At 44.0% G+C, this 24,226-nt stretch overlaps 1 protein-coding gene across 1 annotated transcript in view; it reads left to right on the forward strand.

The window, feature by feature from the left end:
• The first annotated feature begins 629 nt into the window (after positions 1–629).
• The window catches only part of elavl4 (ELAV like neuron-specific RNA binding protein 4), a 66,256-nt gene continuing 42,659 nt past the window's right edge, over positions 630–24,226 (forward strand). Inside the window, exon 1 of the mRNA XM_076087892.1 lies at positions 630–761. Coding sequence (XP_075944007.1) covers positions 630–761 — 132 coding nt within the window. The remainder of the gene's footprint in view (positions 762–24,226) is intronic.

Raw genomic sequence — 24,226 nt, forward strand, 5'->3', positions numbered from 1 at the left:
GCGTGTCTGTACATTTCTGTATGCTCATAGTCAGGAGACAGAGGGGATGATTGATAACAGCAGCTGTTTATTATATATTTCCCCAGCTCGATAGTCGGTATGGAGAAAAAAGGGGCTGCTACGCTTCTCACACTCATCCTGGCTTGTAATAATAAGAGAGCTAGTGCCTAGACTTTACATCCCTCTATTGTAACAAAACCAAGGTAGCTATCAAACCCATCCAACATAGGCTTGCTTGTGAGATTGCCCACCTGGGGATAAAATTGTATGTGAGCCTTCATGTGCACGTACAGTATCTGTGTAAGTGTAAGTGCGTGTGTGCCTTTATGTGTGTGTGTGTGTGTGTGTGTGTGTTTACACATGCATTTGTGTGAGAGCAAAGTGTTCTGTAATCCTCCTCTACCTCCTCTTTCTTCATGTCCCCCCCCCCCCGCCCTCTCCCTCCCCACTCCCTCTTCTGTCCTTTACCATTCTCACCGTCCTTCCTACCTGCTGTTATCTGTTCTCCTTCCCTTCTCTCACACCCCGTCCCTCTCTCCCTCTCTCTCTTTCTCTCTCTCTCTCTCTCTCCTCCCCTCTCCTCCTGTGTCTGTGTATGAGTGTGTGTGTTCTGTGAGCAGCATCTCAAGATGATGGCGAGGTACGGGCAGCTCTCGGGACTAGCAGCCAGTGGCGTGGGCTCCGTCCCCGAGACGCACTCGCCGCTATTTCCCAGGGATCTCCTGTCATCGCCAGCCCAGATGGGCTTCAGGTCACCCCTGGTAAGAGGATAGACAGACCAATATATCTCCATCTCTTTAATGAACACGGGCGAGCATAATAGCAAGGAAAGAAACAGGGGGAAAAAAGAGTGGTAGTTAGTGTCTGTGAATTGGCGTATTGTTGTGTGTGTGTGTGTGTGTGTGTGTGTGTGTGTGTGTGTGAAGAGAAGAGCAAAGGGGCAGAAAGAGAGCAAATCAATTGTGGGATTTGGCCTGTATCCCCAATGGATAGTATTAGTAAATATTTACATTGTTGTGTTTGTTCAATTACGGACGCCTACTCTGTCTTTAGCCTCTGCCAGTCAGACTGTTATCAGGGGAATTTGAGGTGTGAGTGCGTGTTCGTGTGGGTAATATATTTTACGTTTGTTGTATTTTGTGAATTCTGTTGGCGTACTTGCAGTATTTGCATTTAGTTTTGTATGTATTTGACGGTGAATTATCTTTCACAGTAAATTAATAAACAGGCTCCAGCAGTACACCGGCAATTCTACCATTTTGAACTTTATATGACATCTGTGAAAAGAAAAGATTTTTTTTTTTTCCCCAACACCCTGAGGAGATGTACAGTTGTGTGAGACGACAGATTGCAAATGACATTGGATCATAACTATCAATCCGATTCAACTCCAGTTAACATCTGACAAGTCACATTAGCAAAGGAAGTAGGAACGCTGTCGATGGATGTGGTATGTTGCACTGGAAACAACACGACTCTGCTATTTACATAGAAAATATTACTTCAAGAGGAAGGGAATGAGAGAGGAAAAGGGGCACGAGAAAACCCTGAGAGTTTAGGCAAAAGCGTTGTAAGAAAATCCCTGACTCGCCGCATTAAAGCGACATGAAGCTGTGGGTGTCTAATCCGCTGTGGGCTCTTCATTGGTTCGGCTCCCCTTCAAACTGGCTCAGATCCACACCCCAGAGCCTCCCGGAAGCCTTCATAACCGACTGTCATGCTGCTGACTGTACCCAGGGGTTTTCCGTCAACTGTATGCAAATGCACGGCGAGGATAAGCGGTGAAATACGTTCCGTTAGGAGTTGGGCTTCAATAATGTTTTTTTCAGTTTTCCCTTTGAGTTCTTACACGAGTTCAAAGACGTCTGTCCAGTGTTTTCTTGTGGTTGTACAGCGCACGAAGTGACTCACAACGGCGTTATCTGCTGTTTGCATAAAGCTGCTGGATCATGAATTATTTGTTGAAACCAGTGGAACTAATTAGCTGAATTTATCATATAAATATGATTGTCGCGTTAAGATATTTTGATGCATCTTATCAGCATTGTGGTGGGCCGAAAAACTGAATTTGAGGCGATTGCTTAACCAGCCAATTCCAGGGCGAAACATGAAGACCAGTTGTAAATAATATTGTATTTGCAGTATAAATGAACAAAGCCAAAATAGCCCACGAGTGATTATGAGGTCCTCATCATACGTAGTTACATTTCTGGTAAAATGGTTTACTGTGGGATTTTGCGCATTTGTCTTCAGTGTGTTGCAGGTGATGAGGCATGTTCCGTGTGTGTGTGTGTGTGTGCGTGTGTGGGCGAGGGAGAGTGTCTGCAAGCGCACATGCTTGTGTATGCGTGTCTGTGTGCGTGCGCGTGATTACCCTGGTTCAAAAAGACCATCGTTATAGTGATTAATGGTGCCTTCATTAAGCACAGCAAGATCATTTGCATACATTAGATAAATGTGCTGGAAGATTCTGGTGGCTTTGCTGGGTGATGCCTCAAAAGCAACATCGCATTTCTTACCTCGGTCAAACGGAAGTACAATTCTACCACCGGCAGCACAACATTGCTCCGTATATAAATATGGATTAAATACTTGGCTGTGTTTTGAAATGTTACCGTTCAAAGTTAAGACGCTATGGTGTGTTTCCATTCAATGCACCACTGCTTTAGATGAGTGCCTTGATAAGTGAATAAATAGCAAAATGCTTTCGTCGTCCAACACTCAGCAAAGTTTACCATTCGTCCCCCCTGTCAAACACTGCGTGTTCAGTTTGTTTAGAGCGCTTCGCGTGTGCGCGTGTTCTCGGTTGTGCATCTTTCAAGCTGTAGGACAGTGCGCTTAAAAGAGCATTCAAAGAATTCAATTCTGAAGCCACCAGAACACGGAGGAGAGAATCGGCACGCAATTGATGCAATTTAGACGGATAGTCTTCTGTTTAAAATGAGCATCCGCAGTATCATTTACCACATTAGGATGACCATGACCATGTCACCTTACACAAGGCGGGTAGAACCAAAAGAAAATGTGAGCAAAAAGCTGAATTGCAAATTAGTCCATATTTCAGTCACTGAGATCTAATTTTCAAAAGCCCATAGCTGAAAACCTGCAGTGCGCCGTGCTTCAGAGCTGAATGCTGTTAATTTGGAGAAAGCTCCACTGATTACCAACTGCAGGCAGCTGCCGTTCTTCATGTGACACCAGATTTTGTTTGACAACTCCAATCTTTTCTTTTTCAACATCTTAAAAAAAGAAAAAAAAAAAAAAAAAAAAGGGAGGGTTGCATTTCAAACCTGCCTGAAGAGGTTCATCATCACCACAACAAACAGGCAAAGGAGGAGGAAGGAGAGTGAGGGTGTGCTTGACACAGAAGCTGGCAAACGTGTGTAGTTACGGTATATTAGCAGCCAGGAGATAGTTAGAGGTCATCTCTATTTCATAACAATGATTAGCTCCTTCCATCTGCCGCTCGCTGCACTTCCCCTTTCCCTGTTCTCTATATGCAGGAAATTAGTTCATTTATGCTCCACAACCCTGCCATCAGGGAGGCACAAACAGGTGCAGCAGACTGAGCGACGCCACAGAGGGGGGGGGGGGGGGGACGCTCATATTGAGAGGAACAGAGAGATGGAGATATGTGCAAAATACAGCATCGACAAGAACAATAGTGCCACAAGTACGACGGTGGCTGATTAATGCAGGACTGACAAAAAAAGGTTGTTGGATTTTGTTTTAACGTGAATCATTAAGTGACCTGCTGAAAACATGGAAATCTTTTTATCCTTTTAAACTGCATTCACAGCAGCAGCACGTAATATGGAGGTTTGATGTACTGCTGTGTTCAGTTAAGCTTTCTAAGCTTAGGGTGGTAGAAATGAAGACGTGCCATTCAGTCATATCTTCCCTATAGCATATATCAGACCGGAGCAGATTATGACCGTACCGTGTCTTAGAATTTACATGCAACATCATGTGAACACAGCTTTTTGTGTGTGTGTGTGTGTGTGTGTGTGTGTGTGTGTGTGTGTGTGTGTGTGTGTGTGTGTGTGTGTGCATCATATCATGTGTGCACTTGGTATGAGCACATTTGGTGCGTCAGTTACGGGGAACACAGAGAGGCTGAGAGACACTGCGAGGGGGGGGGGGGGGGGCCTAGAGGGTTCTGATATGTTGGAAGAGCTGTATGCGTGTATGTGTGTGGTGTATGTGTGCTGGCCACCAGTACTGCAGGGAGGGCCTAGAGATCAGCAGCTGAGCCTGTGTCCCGCTGGGAGCCATCACTGCAGAATGGAGCAGGTGTCTGCAGGCTCATGCTCATGCACACGCACACACACACACACACACACTGTAAAGCTAAGTGAACTCTTTCTCCTCACTGTCTCCGTCTCTGTGAGTTTTGTTTTTTTCTCATGCAAACCCTACCCTTAATATACACACAATTCAGCCCGTCGGCAGGGTGCCTTTTAGTGTGTATTTCTTCACACATGATCATGTTTTTGATCATTAGCTATTTTTCTTCGACTCTGTAGATCATACATAAAAAAAGGCTTGCGATGTGGATGTGATCCATTAACAATAGTCCAACAACAGAGTGCTGCTGCAGCAACACAAGCGCCCACGCCTGACCAAAGGTCACCTCTCTGTGTTCAGGCCCTTTGACCTGGAAGTAATAACCTGCAATTTCACCAACATAATGGCCGTGGCAGGGCCCAGTGTTTGTGAGTAGTCTGTGTCTTGGTGATTTTGATAGAGCGCAGCGCAAAAAAAAAAATCAAAGCGGAAGATTTTGACCTGCTTTTATTCCCTCACCGATTGTCTTTTATTACATGGATTAGCATCATGTCATCGAAGATGTGCAAGTTTTCTGATCATAAAAAACACAGCAATAAAAAAAACAGGCTGATGTTTTCAATTATTATCTGTTCAGTAAGAAACAAAATGCAGTTTTTTTTAAGTCACAGTCTCTAATGATATATGTAATAAATCATAATCATATTTATGTGCTAAAAAATACAGAAAGGGGCCTTGAGGTAATAAAAAACAGAAAAATAGAATCATGGGAACCTCTACCACAGAACAATGCACGCACACATAATTATCAGTTTCTATAGCTGTGGATTATATATCCATAGGGATTTACCTCAAGTCAGGCTATATTTGTACAGTTCAATAAGTTGATTAAACAAAATAATCTCACTTCTTTCTGTTCATTTATCCTCTTTAATTTGAAAAATAAATCCCAGGGCTGCTCTTTTGCCTGGTAGAGGAAAAGCATTTCATTTCAGAGACAAATTTGTTTCCTCTCGTGGACAATGTTTTCACAACCAGTTGCAGTTATTTCATTCGGCTTAAAAGGATAAATAGAGAGAGAATAATGAAACAGACAAGGCTGGACAGAAAGCAGTATTCTGCTTTCAAATCTGGTGAGTTCTTCGCAATTTTTTGTTATTTGCAAACACATTAACAATTATTATGGAAAAACAGAAAAAAATGCCTCAGCCACCGTTTGACAGTGAAGTCAAACTCGGAGGTCTTCGGCTAAATCTAATGTCATTTTAGGTCAACACAAAGCAGCCTGAGGTGCATATTGGATCATGCAGATTTACTGAATTAATTATTAAACAGACAGTGATATCAGAATGCACTGCAGATATGTCAGCCTTATAAACATTGACAAAAGAGGTATTAGCCAGTGCAAGACCTTCACTGACCTGTCTGCGTCGGTGATAATCTCACCCAGATGGCGTCAGCTCAGTCATCTCCTTCACAATAGACACATATTCATAATGCAAACAAAATCTCCTGACAAAAAGAACATTAAATCGTCTTTTTTTCAAGAATGACATTTATAGATGATGCCCTTTACAGAACCCAATTTAAGATTTGATTTGGAACAGACACCTATCTCGTAGGTGAGGACTCATTTTAAGGGCAGTGATGTGAGGAAATGTGCATTATTGTTGTCGGCTCAGCGCCCGTTGATGCTGAGCTGACAAACGTTGCCGATACTTCAGTGATTGTCTGCTTCTGGGATCCTGGCATGTTGATGAACAAAGCTATTTATTTTTTTTGTCCTCTCAGAATTGATAGTTTCAAAGCCAATGCGTTTTTTTTATCGATTTGCTAATTGCCGGGGATGAGGCAAAGTATCTGCTGTCACCATGAATAAATGATGTAGGGCTTACTTACTTGCATTAGTGCCGAGGAGGAGTGACCGTTTGAGTGCAGTAGCTCTCCACTGGCTCCATTGGGAGGTGTCTAATAGTCGGGGGGCCTGTATATACCGAATGTACAGAATATATAGTAGTTTCCAGAATTGATTTTCAAGTGATTAGCCGTTCATGAAGAGCAAGCTTAATCAAGATAAGATATTGGAAATTCATGAAAATATTATAATTAATTTTGTCCAAGGGGAGGCTATAAGTGGTTCCTCTACAAAACGCAGCATCATTATTATCTGCTGAGCTTTTACTCCCTTTAATAATAAATTTAATCCAACAGCAGCAGTCAGGTTTAAACGGTTCACCATAGTCTGCCTTGAGCTGTACTTTAGTGACTTATGTGAGTTAATTTACAGAAATACAATACAAAAAAAAACGAATTTCCCTCTTTGTTTATATTATTACATACATTTCCTTCGCTTCATTTCATGTAACATTACAAATAGCATTTACTCAGAATATGATTTATACCTTCTGTAAACAATGTCTTTATTTTCATAATGGAAATTTTTTTCTAGAGTTGTTTCTAATGAGTTTCTTTCTTTTCAAACAACTAAATGTGTCAACAACACAAAATAACTGACACATGTCTCTAAGCATGTAGGCATTTAAACTGAAGCCCGGTCGAGTTTTTCTTGTTTAGCGTTGCCCACTTGCCTTTCTTCAAGCATGAGAAAGGGCGGTTAAGCATGAAGTGACATTTGGAGAGCTGGATTTGTGCAGCATGGGCATGTTTTGGTCCACAGTACCGAAGGCCATCCCTGTGAAGGACTCTGCATGCGTCTCGTCTCTAAAAGGTTATTCCTTATCAAAAGCCGTACAGTAGCGCAGCCATTTATGGAGATCAGATAGTGTGAGATTTTTGATGAGGCTTTAAACGTCATTACAGATGGCAGAGGGTGTTTCAGTGATTCTCGTGCTTTCCACCTGAGGTCCGAGTCGGAGATTCTGGGAGAAAAAGAGAAAGCAGGACTCGTTTCTGCAGCGAGAGACGTGACTGCAGGAACAACTAAAATAAATAATGGAGATAAAAAGAGGTCTGAAAGTGAGCAGCCGTCTAAAGAATGTCAAGTGGGGAGCTTTGTGCTACAGTAGTGTGTGTGTGTGTGTGTGCGAGTGTAAGTGGGAGGGAGTTGTGATTAAAGCCTCCACCAGATGGACCACAGCAGTCGCCCTGTGAGCATGGATGTACCCCGACCGGGATCAAACGCAAAGCGGGCTGCCATCCCCACAGCCCTAAAGCCCACCACTATACCCCCTGATCCACTGACCCACCACCCTGCAGCATGGCCATGACAGTCATCCGGATTGGACTAGAAGACAGCATAACCATCGAAATACAAAACAGGTTTTGCTACCTCAGTCATCAAATCCATTTGTAAGACTCAATATATAACATTTACAACACATCAGTAACAATAAACAGCAAGACTAAACTTCACGATCAGCGTGTGAGCTGCCGGCCTGCTGAAGTTGAATGTCACCCCCAAGCTGCGGACCACTCTGTTGTCCAAATGGACACTAATCCACCAGAGTCCTGTTGAGAATACACTCGCAGTGCCAGAACACATGCCAGACTCAACAGCCAATGCATAGCTAAGCCTCCCTGGGCACCTCCACAAACCTTCTCTCATTTGTGTTAGGCTACAGCCTCAAAGACCCACCGTGATCTCTTCCATTTAAAAAAAACATTTTTTTTATTTGAATGTGTGTGTGTGTGTGTGTGTGTGTGTGTGTGTGTGTGTGTGTGTGCGTGTGTGTGTGCGTGTGTGTGTGTGTGTGTGTGGTATCTAAGCATTATTCTGAATTAAATCTACAAAAGAGCAGACTTTACATAGCGATTGAACAAGCGTTCAGTCCCTATTCTACAGATAGAGACAGAGGACTCAGCTTTCAAACAGCCCCCTGTCACATCTCGGCAGTCTGCAAAGCTCCAGCCATACCAAACAGCTTTGAGTTAAAGTGGAAGAAAGTGGCTGTGACAAATGCAGCACAGCCTTGTTCCGGGATCAGCATGAAGAATTCATTTCTGATCTGAGGAGTTTCTACCAGGGAGAGTGACACAGGCAAGGGTTAAGCTGACTGTGTATCATGCCCACTGACACAGAGGGAAGAGGATGTAGGAGGAAAGCTTCAACTAGATTAGTTACATTTTACCCAAATACTTGTATTTAATATAGGGGATCCACTTCCCCATAAGTGCCTCCATGAATTCACACATTCTTAGACTGGCAGGGCCAAGTTGGATTTAGTTTTTAACCAGAAAGATTTGCAAAACAAAAGAAGCAAAATGTCAACTTTTTACTCAATCAACAGCAGGAACACCGGACTCAAAGCATTGAGCTGTAACTCAGTGATTAACATTGCATTGTCAGTCACAGTCATGACACGATGAGTCATGATATTTAGCCATAACTATAAAAAAAAACGTGCAGACAGAGATTTCACTACAACATCCAAAGGACATACTCACAGTCAGTTGAAGATATGATTTGATATGTTAAAGAAATGCTTGATGTCTTTGTTTGTAACAGCAAGTTGGATTATGTTAGCACAAACCATCGCCTACAATGATCTCTAAATGCCTTCCAGGGCTCTACGTTGGCAAGTATTTGACTTGGTGGATTGGGATTCTCGTTCAGTGCACGCAGACTTCTCTTCTCATCTGCACTCATTTGCATTTCAGTGGCTAGCTGTGAACTTGACTGTCCTCCCAGGATAATTGAACGTAATTTGCTCTCTGTGGTTCACATACGGTAACGTTGTGGTGATTCTGCTCCTCCCGCTTAAGAACATCACTTTCCTCTTTGGAGGATCTTTTGTGGCAGAACTACTCCCAACTGCTCCCCTCATTTACTAAAGTGTCGGAGCGACATGGCACAGAGTGCCCTGCTTTCGAGGAGAAAGAAAAGAGTTGATTTGATTGAACGTGCAACAGCGATGCTGGTGCACTGTGCGCCTCTGACCATGAAATTACCTGAAAATCAGTATCCACGCCGTGTGTGCCATTGATTCATGGAAACGAAGCCCTTGGTCTTAACGCTGAAAGCAAACAACAAAAGTCCGCTGAATCCAAAGCGCCCATTGTTGTCCAGATGCAGCCGCATCGTGTTAATAGCTGTCTGCTGTCTGGTATTCAGTGACGCCGAGTTTGTCGCTGGGCAGGGAGACGGCAAGTGGAAGGCTGTGATTCTCATTTGTTGATTGTTACCGGCAGAGGGTGGACACCTGCCAGGAAAGAGGCGATCATCAGTCTGAGTAGCACAGCAAGATGCTACTGCCAGAACTTCAATAGAGCGACTAAATCTATCCTTCAAGGGCAAATCAAAAAGAGCCTAAGTAAGCAGCAGCATACTGAGGAGTGTGTTCTGGGCTATTAGATGTATTAGGCGGTTTTACTGCATAGACTGCTGTGATATTTTAAATTGAAATCAACCGGGCCTGATAAGCATTGCCTTCCTCTCTGTATAGCTCTATTAAAACGTGTTTTCATCGTCTGTTACGGTGTTTTTGCCGTACTGTGTAACAAGGATCAGGTTCAGATCGTGTTTTCCGTTGCGTGTCCTCGGTTGCATTCATTTCCTCTGAACCGAAGATCAGGTTCACTGCAAAACACAAGTTGTCCTTCTCTTGTTAATTATCAAGGTATTTTCTTCCAGCACTTTGGAGGCAACACCTCTGCTGGTATCTTCACTTTTCCCGCTTCAAATAGACGTCTTATTATGCGGAGTGAAACAGAAGACAGGTGTTGAAACGCTGCATCTGACAGTTAACACGAATCAAATCGAAAGCACCCACAATTATCAGTCTGCACACTGCATATTCAAACCTGCTATACTGTGTATCAGAATACACTTGTTATCAGACTACTACGTGTTGGCTGCTACCAGAGTATATTGTGTATGTACAGTACAGTGCTACCAATCCTGAAGACAAAAACAGACATTTTTCAGGGTGTGGCAGAAATCTAGAGAACCAGAATGAGTACGGGAGAGTAAGAGGGACAACTCCAGCCTGCATTAATCCATTAAGGTCTATGACTAGGAGGGGTTTAGGGTGGAGAAGCATGGCAGGAGGAGTTCATGACAATTAGTCAGCTCTCTGCTTTCCAAATTAGCAGGCAGGAAGCACAGCCTGCAGCACACTTGTGGGGTCCAGCCCTTAAAGCTCCGGTTCCACGGCAGTCACACTGTCAGACTGTGACACACTCCATGAACCATAATGTCGTGGTTTGTCGCACTTATGCATGTGCGTGTGCGTGTGCGTGTTTGTGTTTGTGTGGATTTAGTTGTGCATGTGTGTGTGTTTGTGTGTGTGTTTATGGATGTGATCCAGAGTCAATCAGTGAGATGGGGTTTCTCATTGCTGACAAGTACGCCTGGCCCTCCTGGGTTAAAGCCACAAAAGCTTTTTAACTTTCAAAACTTTACAAGAGGAAAGAAATATCATTTGCCTCCTCAAAAAGTGTTTAGCATCCGTCATCATCTAAAAGGCCAAATAATGCATCCAATCAACGCTTTGCACTTTTTTTGTGCAAAGTCCGTAGTCTTTTTTAGACATTACCCTTAATTACTTCTTTGGCATTTTTACATTTATTCAGTGCTGTATTGCATTCTATTCACAGACAGACATAAACTCTAAGTACGGAACGGCCAAATCTACAAGATAATAAGCTACACTGCAATATCTCTAACATCCAGACTGTAAAGCATCTCAGCATGGATGCCCTTGAAAGACTATCTCAACCACTCCCTCCATCTGTCCAAACACAATATTATATTGCACGGTGTGTACCCTTAACTAGGACATGGCAGCAACACGGCTCCATCTTTGGTATTCGTCTGTGTATCTTAAGTACACACACACAGAAACGCACACACAACACAACACACTCCAAAGAGCAGAATGTGTTTATAGCTAATTTACTGAGTAGGGGCAGTCACTTTCATTGCTTTATAAAATCATAGTCCTGTAGAGCAATTTAGTGAAACGACAAGCCGAGCAACTGTGAGAGACTATTTTCACTTTCAAAACACATTCTCATTTAGAGAAAAGGTTATTTGGATCATATTACAGAGGGAGAAAACAACTTCCAAACACTGTCCTTTATGAAATAAGAAAATGATCACCCTCTATTTTCACCCCACATCTTACTGCCTCTAAACATCAACAGTTAAAAGTTGCCTGCACATAAAGACAGAGATGTGATTTGTGATTCGGTCATTGCCAAGGATCTGACTCTGTTCTTTACTGTAGGGAATTTAAAAAGATATAACATATCAAAAACGTGGTTGGGAGGAGAATATTAGAGGCAGTGAGGTGGAAGATTTTCTTTTTGCCCCGGTCCAACCCAAAGCTTTCATTAAATTCAAAAGGTCAGATAAAAGACGGACAGGAAACTGTGGATTTGTTGCCTGTACTATTCAGCTGCAAATGTTGCTTCTTTCTGCTCTTTGGTGGAAAAGATACGGAGGCACATAACAAAGGAAAACATACAAAGGTGCACTTCTATTTTGATCCATTTTCTTTTGTGTTTCATTCAACATTACTCTTCCTCTGTTGTCTCATATACAGTATGATCGGTACAAATCTCCAGACTGCAAGTCCCAGCATATTCTATTCTATCTAAAACAATAGCCAGTTTGTTAATCTTCCCCTCTATGTGTGTGTGTGCGTACCTCAGTACTGCTCAGGCTTAATTGAAGGCGTAGTGAGGATTGTCATTAGTATGTCAGGCACATGGTTCCGCTAGGCTAGCTAGCTCGCTGTAGCTAACGAGACAGGTGGAGAGGTCAAGGGTGAAGTGGAGCGACTGGGGAGCTTTAGTTCCCCTCTCCCTTTTTGTCTGCCGGAACTGGCCTTATCATTCCTCACAGCTCGTCTTCTTCCTGTTTTTCCTCTCTTAACATTATTCTTTCAGTGTGCTCATTTGCAAGCTAATTTGCGTAGCTACTCGAGTGCGTGGTTGAATTTCTCACTTCCTATTTGTATGACTACACATACTGTAAATGTAATTGCGGAGTACATATGTGGTACATGCTGCATAGTTTATCATACACTGTCCACATAGTGGCTTTACAGTGGACTGTGTGTGCACAGCGGGGTCTTTAGTGCATGGGGTTCTCAAAGTGGGGTCCGGGGACCCCAAGGGGTCTGTGGCACTCTCTGTCAGGGGATTCGTGAAATAATTTGCTATAAATAATACATTTGTGCTGTATCATTAAAAAGTGAATAGCTACAGATGGGGGCCATAAAACAAGCTCATTGTATTCATTACTCCCACCCACGTTAGCTTTGGGCTAATAGAAACTCAGATTTGATTGTGACATGCAATAATTTTATTATTTTTAAGTTAAGGCACTTACTGAAAGTGAGTTTTAGACTGGTAAATTTAAAAATCTGGATTTATTAGGACTATGGCCAGTCTTTCCTTTTCTGAAAGCTTTTAAGATCATTTACTTGAAAAGTAGGCTATAAAATGCTTTCCATTTGAGTCCAAATGCAATTTCATATATATATATTCATTAGCATTCAATAACATTGCAAAATGTCCCTGCTTTGGGACCAATCAATTATTATCTCATCTTATCTTGAGATGATTCAAACTGAAATGGGTTTCTGTTTATTACTATGAAACAGTTCTTAAGAATTTAGGAAAATAAAATTAGAATACAGATTGTTCCACTAACAACAGTACAAATGGCAGTGAAGAATATGCTTAATCGGTGTAACGATATTGTGTAAAACCTTTAAGTGACACATTATAATCACTAATTGCTAATGGACCATCTAAATAAAGCGTGATCCTGAGTGGGGACAGGTCTTGAGGTGGTTGGGGCAGAGAAATCTCTTTGGGCTTAATGGCTGTCCACTTACATTAACTCCTGTCAGGCTTCACACCACACAGCTGAATGCTAATTGAAACAAACCAGCATGTGAATAAGCATTGGTTCACTGACTGCCTCTTATTGCTATGTTGAACACAAAGGAAAGAGTATGACCATGTTTTGGGAAAGTGATTATGTTTTGATCTCTTGTCTGGCAACTTGAAGAAATTGCCAGTGAAAAAGCAATTTGTTACAAAGTCAGTTACATGTGGTCATATGTTTATATACAGCATAAGGTGCCTGAATGTGATTTGTGAGACAGTGTGTGTGTGTGTATATTGCGTGTATGTGCGCACATTAATATATGCTGATGTGTGCTTATCGAGTATGGTGTCGGCCAACATGTTCCAGTAATTGCATTCTGAGTGCATGCATGTGTGTGGGTAAACGTATGCCTGCCAGGTAACTGTGTTAAAGGAAGCAAGGGCTCCCTCTTCTTGTGTGCCTGCGATAGGGGCCAGCAGGAAAAAATCAACCTGTGGCAGGTTGGGCATAAAGAAGCTTTTTTATAACTATATATATATATATTATACAAACTGTAGTAATGATTATAATCGTCAGAGTAATTAGGAGTAATTTGATGATAATTACTCCTCAAAACAATAGACCCTATGTTTTGGGCGTTGCTACATATGGTGCATGCTACAGTTAGCAAAATTCTAAGAGCGGAGACTGCTTTAACAGGAACATTTTTGGGCAGCGTGACTTCAGCACCCCTGGCTGAGAAGCACAGACCCATGTCTAACAACAGGGATCACAAACGCAAACACTGCAGCAACAATGCAGATGCATATACAATGGAAGCTGTTTGACATCGAGACAAAGAGACAGAGATGGAGGCGGTTACAAACAACGTGCAGGAGTGAAAGCGTAGACTGACTGTATGCATAATTATTAACAGGTGAGGGATAGTTATGTGCAGTCACGAACAATAAGTCACCTTAACTGCTTTAGCATGATGCTTGGAGGACCACACGAGCCTGCCTCCTTCGCTCGCATCCACGAGCGCACCGCCCAGTCGGCACCTCCCCAGCCAATGGGAGACCGCGCGCGAGGTGACTGGACGATCCATAAATGGCTTTTTGGGGAAAAGGTAGAGGGTTGTTTTCTCTCTATCTTTTCCTTTGAGTGGACTCTGGTATCCTATCTTTTTGTTGGTTCTTTCGCAGCGCGAGTGTTTTTTTCCCCCCCTTGCACGGGACAGGGCTTGCAGGTCCTCCACACCCACGGGTTCGCTCCGTTTAGTTTTTGGCTCCGTTAGACTCACTACACCGGCACGTCGGTTCATTCATCCTCCCCCGGCACGCTGCCGCTCCTCCATCCGAGTCTTCTCGCCGACTTCACCGGCTTTTACACTTTGTCCGCCCGAGACTACCGTTACCGTCCGTAACACCAACAGCCTGACACAAGAATGGTCATGGTGAGTAGATATTGTAGAGTAGCCTCCAGCCTTTACATCGTACAGATGTTTGTTCCGTTATATTCTGCAACCAGTCGTGCTTTAATGTTGGTACCGCAGCAGGCAGGCAGGTAGCGCCGTACACATTTGTTTTGCTTACACCAGACGTAGCCTATCGATTTACATACGATTTAAAAAGAGTAAACCAGATCGCGTTCTTAGGCTACACCTGTACGGACAGGTGTGTGTGTGTGTGTGTGTGTGTGTGTGTGTGTGTGCATCCATTCTCATATCTGATTTAAACCCCAACAAATATGAGTTATCAACATAGGAGACAATTTTGTTTTTCGTCAAATTATGTGCTTTTTAATTTTAAACGATGTAGTAGTATAGTATTCACAGAAAAACTGAATAATATCATCTAGAATTCCTTAAAGATCATTATCATTAACAAAGGCTGTGATCAGTTCTGTGAGTATGCGTGTATGTGTGTAAAGGAAAAGAGACGAGAATGAGATGGGCTGTACACATGTAAATGTGCGAAGGATTTTAACATGCACCCAGTAATAGCTCATTTATATACACAGGGCTGCGCAGGCATCCTATTAGGCCTAGCATAGCGCCGGAGGCTGCAATCACTCCCCCAGAGCTCTGCCCTGCCCGGCTCACTCGAGCACAGACCTCAGCAGCGATTGATTGCTTTGCTGGGATTCAAAAAGCCTTTTCTCTGCCAAACCGGGCTGAGGCTGGCGTGTGCCGGCGAGGGCTCAGAGCCAGCCGGAGAGCGAAGGTGTTAACACCGAGGGGAGGGGGAGGTGAGACCGAGGGGCTGACAGGCAAGCCAAGACGCCAATCACAGACTGTGAAAGGGAGGCGGGGGGGGGGAGAGTGGGCGGGCTCTGACCTTCCAGCGGAGCAGGCGACTGGGCGGGTGGCTGTGGGGAGGGGAGGGGAGGGGAGGGAGCCTTGCTGCAGCCCAGCACTCTCTCATCCAGGCACACCATTCTCCTCTCAGCATCTGTGGAAGAAGGCGGATGCTTGCTCCGTGCGCCTCTAGTATGCTGCTCCCTGCTCGCCGCTAAGACTCCAGCAGAAATCTGGAAGAGAGGCATAGTGAGGAAAATAAGGAGACGGTATCAGAGGAGAGTAAGAGAAAGAGAGTAGGGGATTGTTCTTTGCTGAGGCGTTGCTGTAGCTGTTGTGTGAGGAAATAGAGAGAGAGGGAGAGAGAGAGAGAGCGACCACGGCCGGCGTCTCACAAATGGAGTGGAATGGGTTTAAGATGGTAAGGAGAGAAGGCTGCAGGCAGCCTGCCACTATACTCCGCTGTACATTGTAAACCATTGTTTTCATTTAGGGCAGCCTACGGTGGCTCGAGCCGGTTGTAGAAATACTATCACTCACAGTCAGTACGTAAGACTCTTTCAGCGCAGTGATACTGTAAAACTCTCTGTTTGTGCAGAATGTTAAGTTCCTTCATACAGGGAAGAGGGATGCAGCAGGGGGTTAGACTGACGAGGTTTGTGGGCAGGATGAGAAACGGAGGGGGACAGATGGAGGGACGGAGCCAGTTATGCTCATAGAAGAGGTGTGGAGGCAGGAGTAGAGGTAAGCAGGGATGGGGAGAGGAGCGGAGGGAGGGAAGGGTTAAATCGGGGAACAGCACCCATTTTATCTTGAAGCCAGGGCTGTAGGTGTCCCCCCCCCCCCCCCCCCCCCTTCTCCTGCCTTTGCACCACTCTGAGATATTTACCTGCGTATAGTGCTGCAGCAGAGAAACAGAATGCACATTATTGATGCTGAATGTACTGTGAGGTGGGAGGGGAAACTGGACTTTTGTGCATTTTGTATTCATGTATGCAAAGTAGTCCTTGTTAATTATATGAGTAGACATGTTATCCGTCATGCTGCTTGTGTGTGCACAGTGTGAGTTTGCGTTGTCCATAAGTTGTGCCAGAGCTGGAGACAGATGGAGTAGGTGTGTTGGACGCACGCCTGGATTGCAATAGATTGTAATGCTGTGCGTGCTGCTAAGTTTTGAAACGCTCACGTGAGTGTGTGCGAATAGGACTGTGTATTCTCAATTTTGCATTTCGTACAGGAGTGTCGACGTGAGAGAAATCATAATGACCTATAAGTTATCAGCTTCATGAGACTTTAACTTTGGATCCATTTATCCATTCATCCATTCATCCAAGAGAGGTTGACTAACAAAACTAGCGGCCATATTTTGTCCTCTTGTCGTCTTCACCTGTCATATAATACAGAGTTTAATTTAATTGGCGATACTGCGCCACCACTATAGAGTCAATACAATTATTTTTGCATTCTCAATGCATCCTTCTGTTTTCAAAATCTTGCCATCCACAGAGTGGACTGGCTCACTTGTGTGTTTGCACAAAGAACAGTGGACATTATTCATTTTGTCGGCAAGCAAATGTTTGATTGTTTGCGCGTTGGCTTCTTTCCATTAGACGCAATCAAAATGCTAATTGAAACGAAGGCGACTCCCCTGTTTGGTGACTCGGCTCGTGACGCTCGCTGGTGTGCCGTCGTCTCCCTAGGCTAGCAGCCTTGTGTACGCGCATAGATGGAGGGGCCTATAGCAGGAACACATGACTGACAATGTGAAAAGGCGGGCGTGAACGCAGAGAAAGAGTGTTCATTGTTTATACCGTATACACAGATTGTGGTGGTAGTATTGTGTAGAGAGGATGGAGGGAATGGACACAAAGGGAGAATGAAAAGGAGAAGGAGTGGGGGAAAAAAGTAAAAAGTCCATCAGTATTAGATTGTGTATGAGATTGCACCATAAAACCTCCTGATGGGAACCAGTGGGGGACAGGCCATCATTCCTCACACACACACACACACACACAGAGATACACACAAACATAGAGTGGCTCTAAGACCCTCAGGCAGAACACCATGAGCTCCAAGGTTACACATCAATGCTAATGAGGGGTGTGTGTGAGGAATTTATTAGCGACAGTGCACCGAGCGAGTGTGTGCTTAGTGATTTACATGTAATTGGAGATCAGAGAAACACCAGATAAGGATAGGTGCTTGGATGTGCATTCCCGGGGTGATTATAGGTCCGAGGGACAATGAAGACGATTCGCGTGAGAAACGATGGATGACGAGCGACCGAATATAAATTGAAAGTAACAGGACAATAAAAGAAATGCTACTTTATCAGTTGAATTACGTGATAGCCTGTGATGGGTTGTGTATGTCTGTGTTATCGGTTCTGTGAGTTTGCGTGTGAGTGAGTGTGTGTGTGTGTGTGTGTGCATCAGACTGACGTGTGTCCAGATGCAGAGTGACATGGTTAACTGGAGCCTGATTAAACACCAAGCAAATAGAGTCCCAGAGAGAGAGGAGGAGGAAGTGGTTCTGACACGGGACCGATTGGCTCGTAATCGTCCCTCCTGTGTTCCGATGCTCAAACATTACCTCTTTAGAATATTTCTGTAGGTGGGTGTGTCACCACGTATGTAGACGAACAGGCCTTTAACTGTTTTGGATGATTCTAGTAGAAATATAAATTCCTAGTGTTAGCGTGACAGAGGAATTTAAGCTAAACCTGACACTAAGTTGCTCTTTTCTTCTTGTTTCTCACTCACGTTAATCTTATAACATTTAGCTTCTGTTAAATAAATTGCTCAAAACACTGTAATTCCTTCACCATTCGCCGCCTCTCGCGACGAACTAATAGCTAACGAACGGAGACAGACCACCCTGACTAGCGCTCTGTTGAGATCTTCATCACAGAAAAATAAAATCGAAGCATTTTGTTTTTACTTCCTTCACGCTGTTCTCTCGGGCCCAGTGCGCTTATTTGACTGTAGAAGGAGTTTTCTAAATGGTTTAATGGCTCATTTGATAGTTTTTGATGTGTGGTTTTACTGAGCAGCAGAGAAAAAAACATCTATTGTGATGGAGGTTAAAAATGCATGTTGTGGGTTGACTTGCTGCTTGTGGCTGGTTGTGCATAGTTTCACGGCATGTAGTGTAAGAATGTCTTAAAATGGACTTTCATGAAATAGACTGTCGAGGGAAAAGAGCTAAACAGTCGCTAAAGTGACGGCCTTTAGCATTCTTATGCTTCGTGTTACGTGTGTATAGTCGGGGTTGTGCTGCCATTAATGTTTGATCAGTTTTTTACATTCAGAGGTTGCACTGCACCCTAACGTCCATAATAATAAATGGTAAAATGGTGACATTGTGTGCTTGTGTAGATGTATGTAGTTGTTAATTAATATGCTTGTGGGAAGACATACAGTACATATTTAGTGTGTGTGTGCGTGTGTGTACTGTACATGTCCCCTCTAGCTTTAGGTAAATTAAGATTTGATTTGTGTGTAAATAGACTAAAAATCATAGCGGACATTGCTTATTTTGAGCGAGTGCATTATGCAGTCTCAGTATTTTGGTGGTACAATGTCTGTATGAATATCGCAAAAATATCTTATTGTCTTTAAATGTCTTTTCCACTTTCCTTTAAACAAAAGCTCGATGGAAGCAGTTAATGAGCCAAAAGCCTGTTTGAATAAGAAGCTGCTGTAACAATCTCTGTCCCAATTAGCACGCTTTGGTTTTTAAATATTCCTTTTGTGTGAAGCCTAAACACACATGAAGACTCACAAAACGGTCCCGTTGAAAATGTAATAGGCTTCCGCAGCGATTTGCTTCATTTATTTAAAATGTGTCTTTTTTCCCTCGCTTTTCAGAAAGCTGGAAATCTGAGAGGCATGGCAAGGCATTCTGCTGTGAGGGGAGCAGCATTCACAAATACTAGACCTAATTCCTTTGGCAGCCGCTCAAACTGCTACAGACAGACACATAATCAGCTGGGGACTGTTAGCGCCTCAGCCCAGTAGCAAACACAGGACCGAGCCCTTGTTGTGCATCGCTGCTTTTCAGAAATAAATATCCCGACGGAAAATACAGTGGGAGGAAAGAGGTATTCATGTGTATATAGCTCTTTCTTCAGTCAAAGATACAGAAGGAGAGAGGAACACTGGCTTTCTTAGCTACTTTACCTTTACCCCTCTCTCTCTCTCTCTCTCTCTCTCTCTCTCTCTGTGTTTTGGTATTCATACAGATGTTTGGATTTGAGTGGCAGTTTCTCCTGCGATGGGGCACAAGCGGCTGACTCGTCTCATCTGCATTTTGCATCCCAGGAAAAAAAGAGAACAGAAAGCAACGGAAAGCAGTGGCAGGCTGTGCGTGCGCACGTTGCCTGTTGTTTGGCTTTGCCAGCTTAACTGGGCCCAGTACTGTTGCTGTGTGATGTTTAAAGGACGTTTCAAGGTCAGGCTTTCGACAATCCTCGCCGCCTCTGACATATTAAACATTTATGCATTTCTGTAGCCAGATGAATTATAGATCGTACATGCAACTCAACATGCTACAAAATGGCACCATTGTGGATGGTAATAGACACATTAGGGCCTACAAACACAGCATCCCCCATGACAGCCTCTTGGCCTGCCTCATCACGTCAGTAGCAACAAAAAGGCTGATCTCGGCTCTGTGCAGTATACCGAGACACTTGGAAATCCCACAGCGGGAGGAGAGGGGAGGTAGAAGGTCCATCTGCAAGTCAGTTGTGGTCAATGACTCATAAAGATCAGGGCCACTGTACGTAAAGATCATAATACTGCAGCTGACAGCCTTCATCTCAAAAGGAACCTGGTGAATTAATAAGAGAAAATGCAGGCGAGGTCGATACAACTTGTCAGTCATAGGTTTGGTTTGCCTTTTTGACGTAGCACACGTGACACCAGAGGTAGCCAACCAGCTACATCCACTGGCACTTAGCAGGCCTTAGTTTGAGATAGTAATTCTGATAATAGAGGTGTTTTTTCCCCAACAGGAATATGGATTCTCGCAGTCAATGCATATTCCCTTCAAATCGACGGGAACGCTGTCCTTCCTACACAGTATAACTAGGGGGGAAATGGAGGGAATGTTACATACGATGCTTATCAAGACCGATAAAAGTCAGCAGCAGGCATGAACAGCATCTGTCAAGTAGATATCGGGAGGCAGAGAGAGAAAAAGTCAGAAAGGGAGCGAGAAAATGAGATATAGATGTGCGCTATCTCCTGGTTGCACGGCTTCTCCGGCACACGCTGTCACACTAAGAACGCAGTTGCAGAAATTTTCCATGGCAATCAGCCGCCGCCTTCTATATGTTGCCTACATGCTACAGTATACGTGCAAGGAGAGTCTCCTGTGGGCATTTTTCAATTACTCCGCACTGTACGGCGGTAGGGGGGATTAATCTGCTCGTTTGAATGCACGCCACACTTAATGGTTTAGCTGGTGTGCCGGCGGGCCTCGTCTGTCAGCTGTGCCGGTATACATTTAGGCTTTTGTGTCTCCTCTCCTCTCTTCCTGCTGCAGCAGGAGCCATCTCTAAATTGCACCACTCTCACATCACGGTACACTGAGATTAGATTTTCACAAAAGATGGGCTCACTATAATTTCTCAAGTCAAACTCCAAATTGATTGTGTAATGACTAGTACAAAGCAACTTTATAGCATTCGGAAAGTGACTGAAATAGTTTAGCTATTGCACTTACAGCATATAAAAAAAAAAAAAAAGCATGAAGCAATCCGTCTTACGGGTTGATTGATGTAGCTGAATGATTCAAATGACACCGAGCTTATAACTATACCAAAGACCAAGAAATGAAAATACGGATGAAATAATTAGATATTTCACGATGCCGCTCAGCATAGGAGGAAGGTTGCCAAGAGATTTGCCAGAGGACAGATATGAATATTTTAGCTCGTCTGTCTATCGGGGCCGTAGTAACCCTCCTCAACATCTACATGTAGTTTCGAGTTATTCATTGACTCCATCAAACTGTTCACTCATTAAGACAGATGACGGACGGCTGTCCTTCTCCCTTGCAGCTATTTGATTACATGAGCTCCGGTTCAGAGCTGAATCAATAACCAGATTAGCGAGGCACACACACACACACACACACAGACATACACGCAGCCACACCCTCACACAGTACAAAATGCTGTGGGATGAATTCTCGAGTATAATGGTCGGTCTATGTCTATGTGATTTAGCTCTATGCCTTTGCTGCAAGGCACACACACACACACACACACACATACACAAGCAGGCCGTGTCTGAGATGCAGCTGATGGGGGGGGGGAAACAGTGATTAGATTAGGAAGAGCCTGTGCCTCTGCTTAGTAGCCGTGCCAGTGTTCCTCTCTCTCTCTCTCTCTTGTTCTCGGTGTAAGTGCTGTGCTGTAGTTTTTGTTCTTATCGTATACCTCCAGGCTGCTTATAGCTTTTTAAATACCTGTTCCACAAAGCCAATATCACCACTTCCAGCCTCAAACGCAGTTTTAATTAGAAACTCCTACTGTGAATTATAGAGAAGAACTGAGTTCAGTCAAAGGAGTTTACAAGTTCTTATTCAGGTGCTCAGGGAGAATATTCTTTGAGGCGTCCTTTGGGGAAGTTGCTCGACACACTGTAGGTTACAGTAGCACGACACTGCTGAATTGCTTATTTCTGACCTGGTACATGCAGGTGGGCACAGTAACGATGTGTAGTTGGGTAGTTGAGTCTGAATCTGTGTGCATTTGTGCGTGTTTGCATATGTTTGTTTACGTACGTGCTGGTGTATTTTAGTGTATTTTGCTAAAGATAGGAGACGGCTTCACTAAAATGGCTGGTTGCCTGCACAGGTGCGTGGCCGCAGTCACCTGCCAGCTACTTGTGGAGGTGGTGTCCTCGCTCATGACACACGGTGCTGACTCAGATGGATCAGCCCGCTCGCTCCCCGTGCCTCTCGGTCTGTTCCTGCGTCCTCCATCCTCTGTCCCAGCCCAGCTAAAAGCAACTTCAGCTCACCACGGAAATGAGCACTGCATGGAAACACAAGCTATTCCCTGGAATGAAATCTGGAAATGTTGCAGGTTTCTGCCATCGCAGTGCTGTAGACTCGGTTGTAGTGTCACTTTATTGAGAGTTAAAGTAACTAGGTTAGATATGAACACAATCATGGCAAACATGATCTTTGTGTTATGACAAAGGAAGACAGAAAGAGAAAAAGGATGCAGCATGTAGACCCCCTTCTCTGTTTTTTTTTGACAGACAAGGATGTAAACTACAACTTCACTGGTTGTCAGAGGCATATAACAGCAAGGTGCTAATTCTAGTTTAACGATGGCTAAAGAAAATTAGAGTTTCTCTGAACATGTACACTCACTCACACTCTGGGGTCTCGAGTGTTACTTGAGAAAGTTAACATTAAACAACAGGACCAGATTGGCTGACCCCTACACCCTGCATCAATAACCAGACATTTACACACCGATACAGAAACCAAGCGTGCACAGTAAAGAGAAACTGAGGGTGTATACATCTTTGGATGCCTATAACAATCCTGCAGAAAAAGGTGCTATTCCGGTATTGGCAACAGCTGCCTAAACTGCAAAGCAACCCAAAAATATTGGGTTTCAAAGATGGTAGTGTTCAGATGGTTACCTACAAGTTCCAAAAATGTGCGAAAACAATGTCTAACCTCAACTATCTCGCAAGAGTTTCGCAACTTGTGGGCTACCTTCTAGTCACACCCTTCAGAGATGGAGAGAAAATCTTGCTTATAGTTTGCCAAATACTCATGGTTAGCAGAAGGCTAAACTATTAAACACTCTCCACCTCTCTAATAATTTTGCCTATTGGCAACATTTTCTCTCCATCTCTAAAACTCTTTGTTGATATTGTAGCTCGCTAGAGCCTCGAATCACAGTCAATGACAGTCCTCTCAAAAGGTATGCGCAACACAGCAAGATGACATTTTCAATGTGGAACTTAAGCTTGCTACTTTGTGGTGGTCTGTGTTTGCCTCTAGTCTTTCCTTTGTCTCGCTTCCAGCTAACACCGTGATGTAATCATGACCTCGGCACGAAAAGGGTCTATTGGCAGGGTTCTTCCCGTCTCTCCCGCTTCGTTTTTACCCCTTTTCTCTTACTCACGATACGTCTTGTGCATGCCTTCCATCCACAGAAATAAAATTAATACTTACTGAATAGGCCTTATGTTAGATAGATATCATCTCCACTAAACCTTTAAGTACATTAATGATGTTTAATTAGGATAAAATCCAATGTAGGGGATGAGACGATGATTTAGCCTCTTTAATCCACCAAAATGTCCTAGCTAAGGGCTTCGACGGTGATCACTCCCATCCGTCACACCCAGGGATTACAGCAGGACAGACAGCGATGCACAGCGGAGACATCTTGCTGATTTGACTGAGCTGGGAGCAGAGATGCTGGCTGCGGCAGCTAGATCCGGCACAAAGGCTGGCAAGCTGTTGATGGGGATTTGATGCTGTTCAAGGGAAGGTTGCTGTTGGAATGATGTTGCTGCGTTCACTTGCAGCTGAGGATTAGATAGAGAAATAGGGGTCATGGGGCATCAAACGAGGGACTGCTCCTGGCACCCGAGTGAAACTAGGGGAACTGTGATGAGGACCGGGGAGGCCAGGTTAGGGCTGGGACTCAGGGACAGGGACTTGGGTTGACAGGCAAGGCCAGGCCTTCAATTCCAAGGCCCGGTCCCTGTGCTCCAGGCTTCAGCCAAACAGCTAGGCAGGTGTCCAGCTGATCTCACACCCCCACATAGGAGGAACTGCAGAGCCCCAGTCACTGGAGCTGCACAAATTGAAGT

Source organism: Anarhichas minor, unplaced genomic scaffold (assembly GCF_050575085.1).
Source record: "Anarhichas minor isolate MPS153535 unplaced genomic scaffold, ASM5057508v1 ptg000010l, whole genome shotgun sequence".
NCBI classification, from domain to species: Eukaryota; Metazoa; Chordata; class Actinopteri; order Perciformes; family Anarhichadidae; genus Anarhichas; species Anarhichas minor.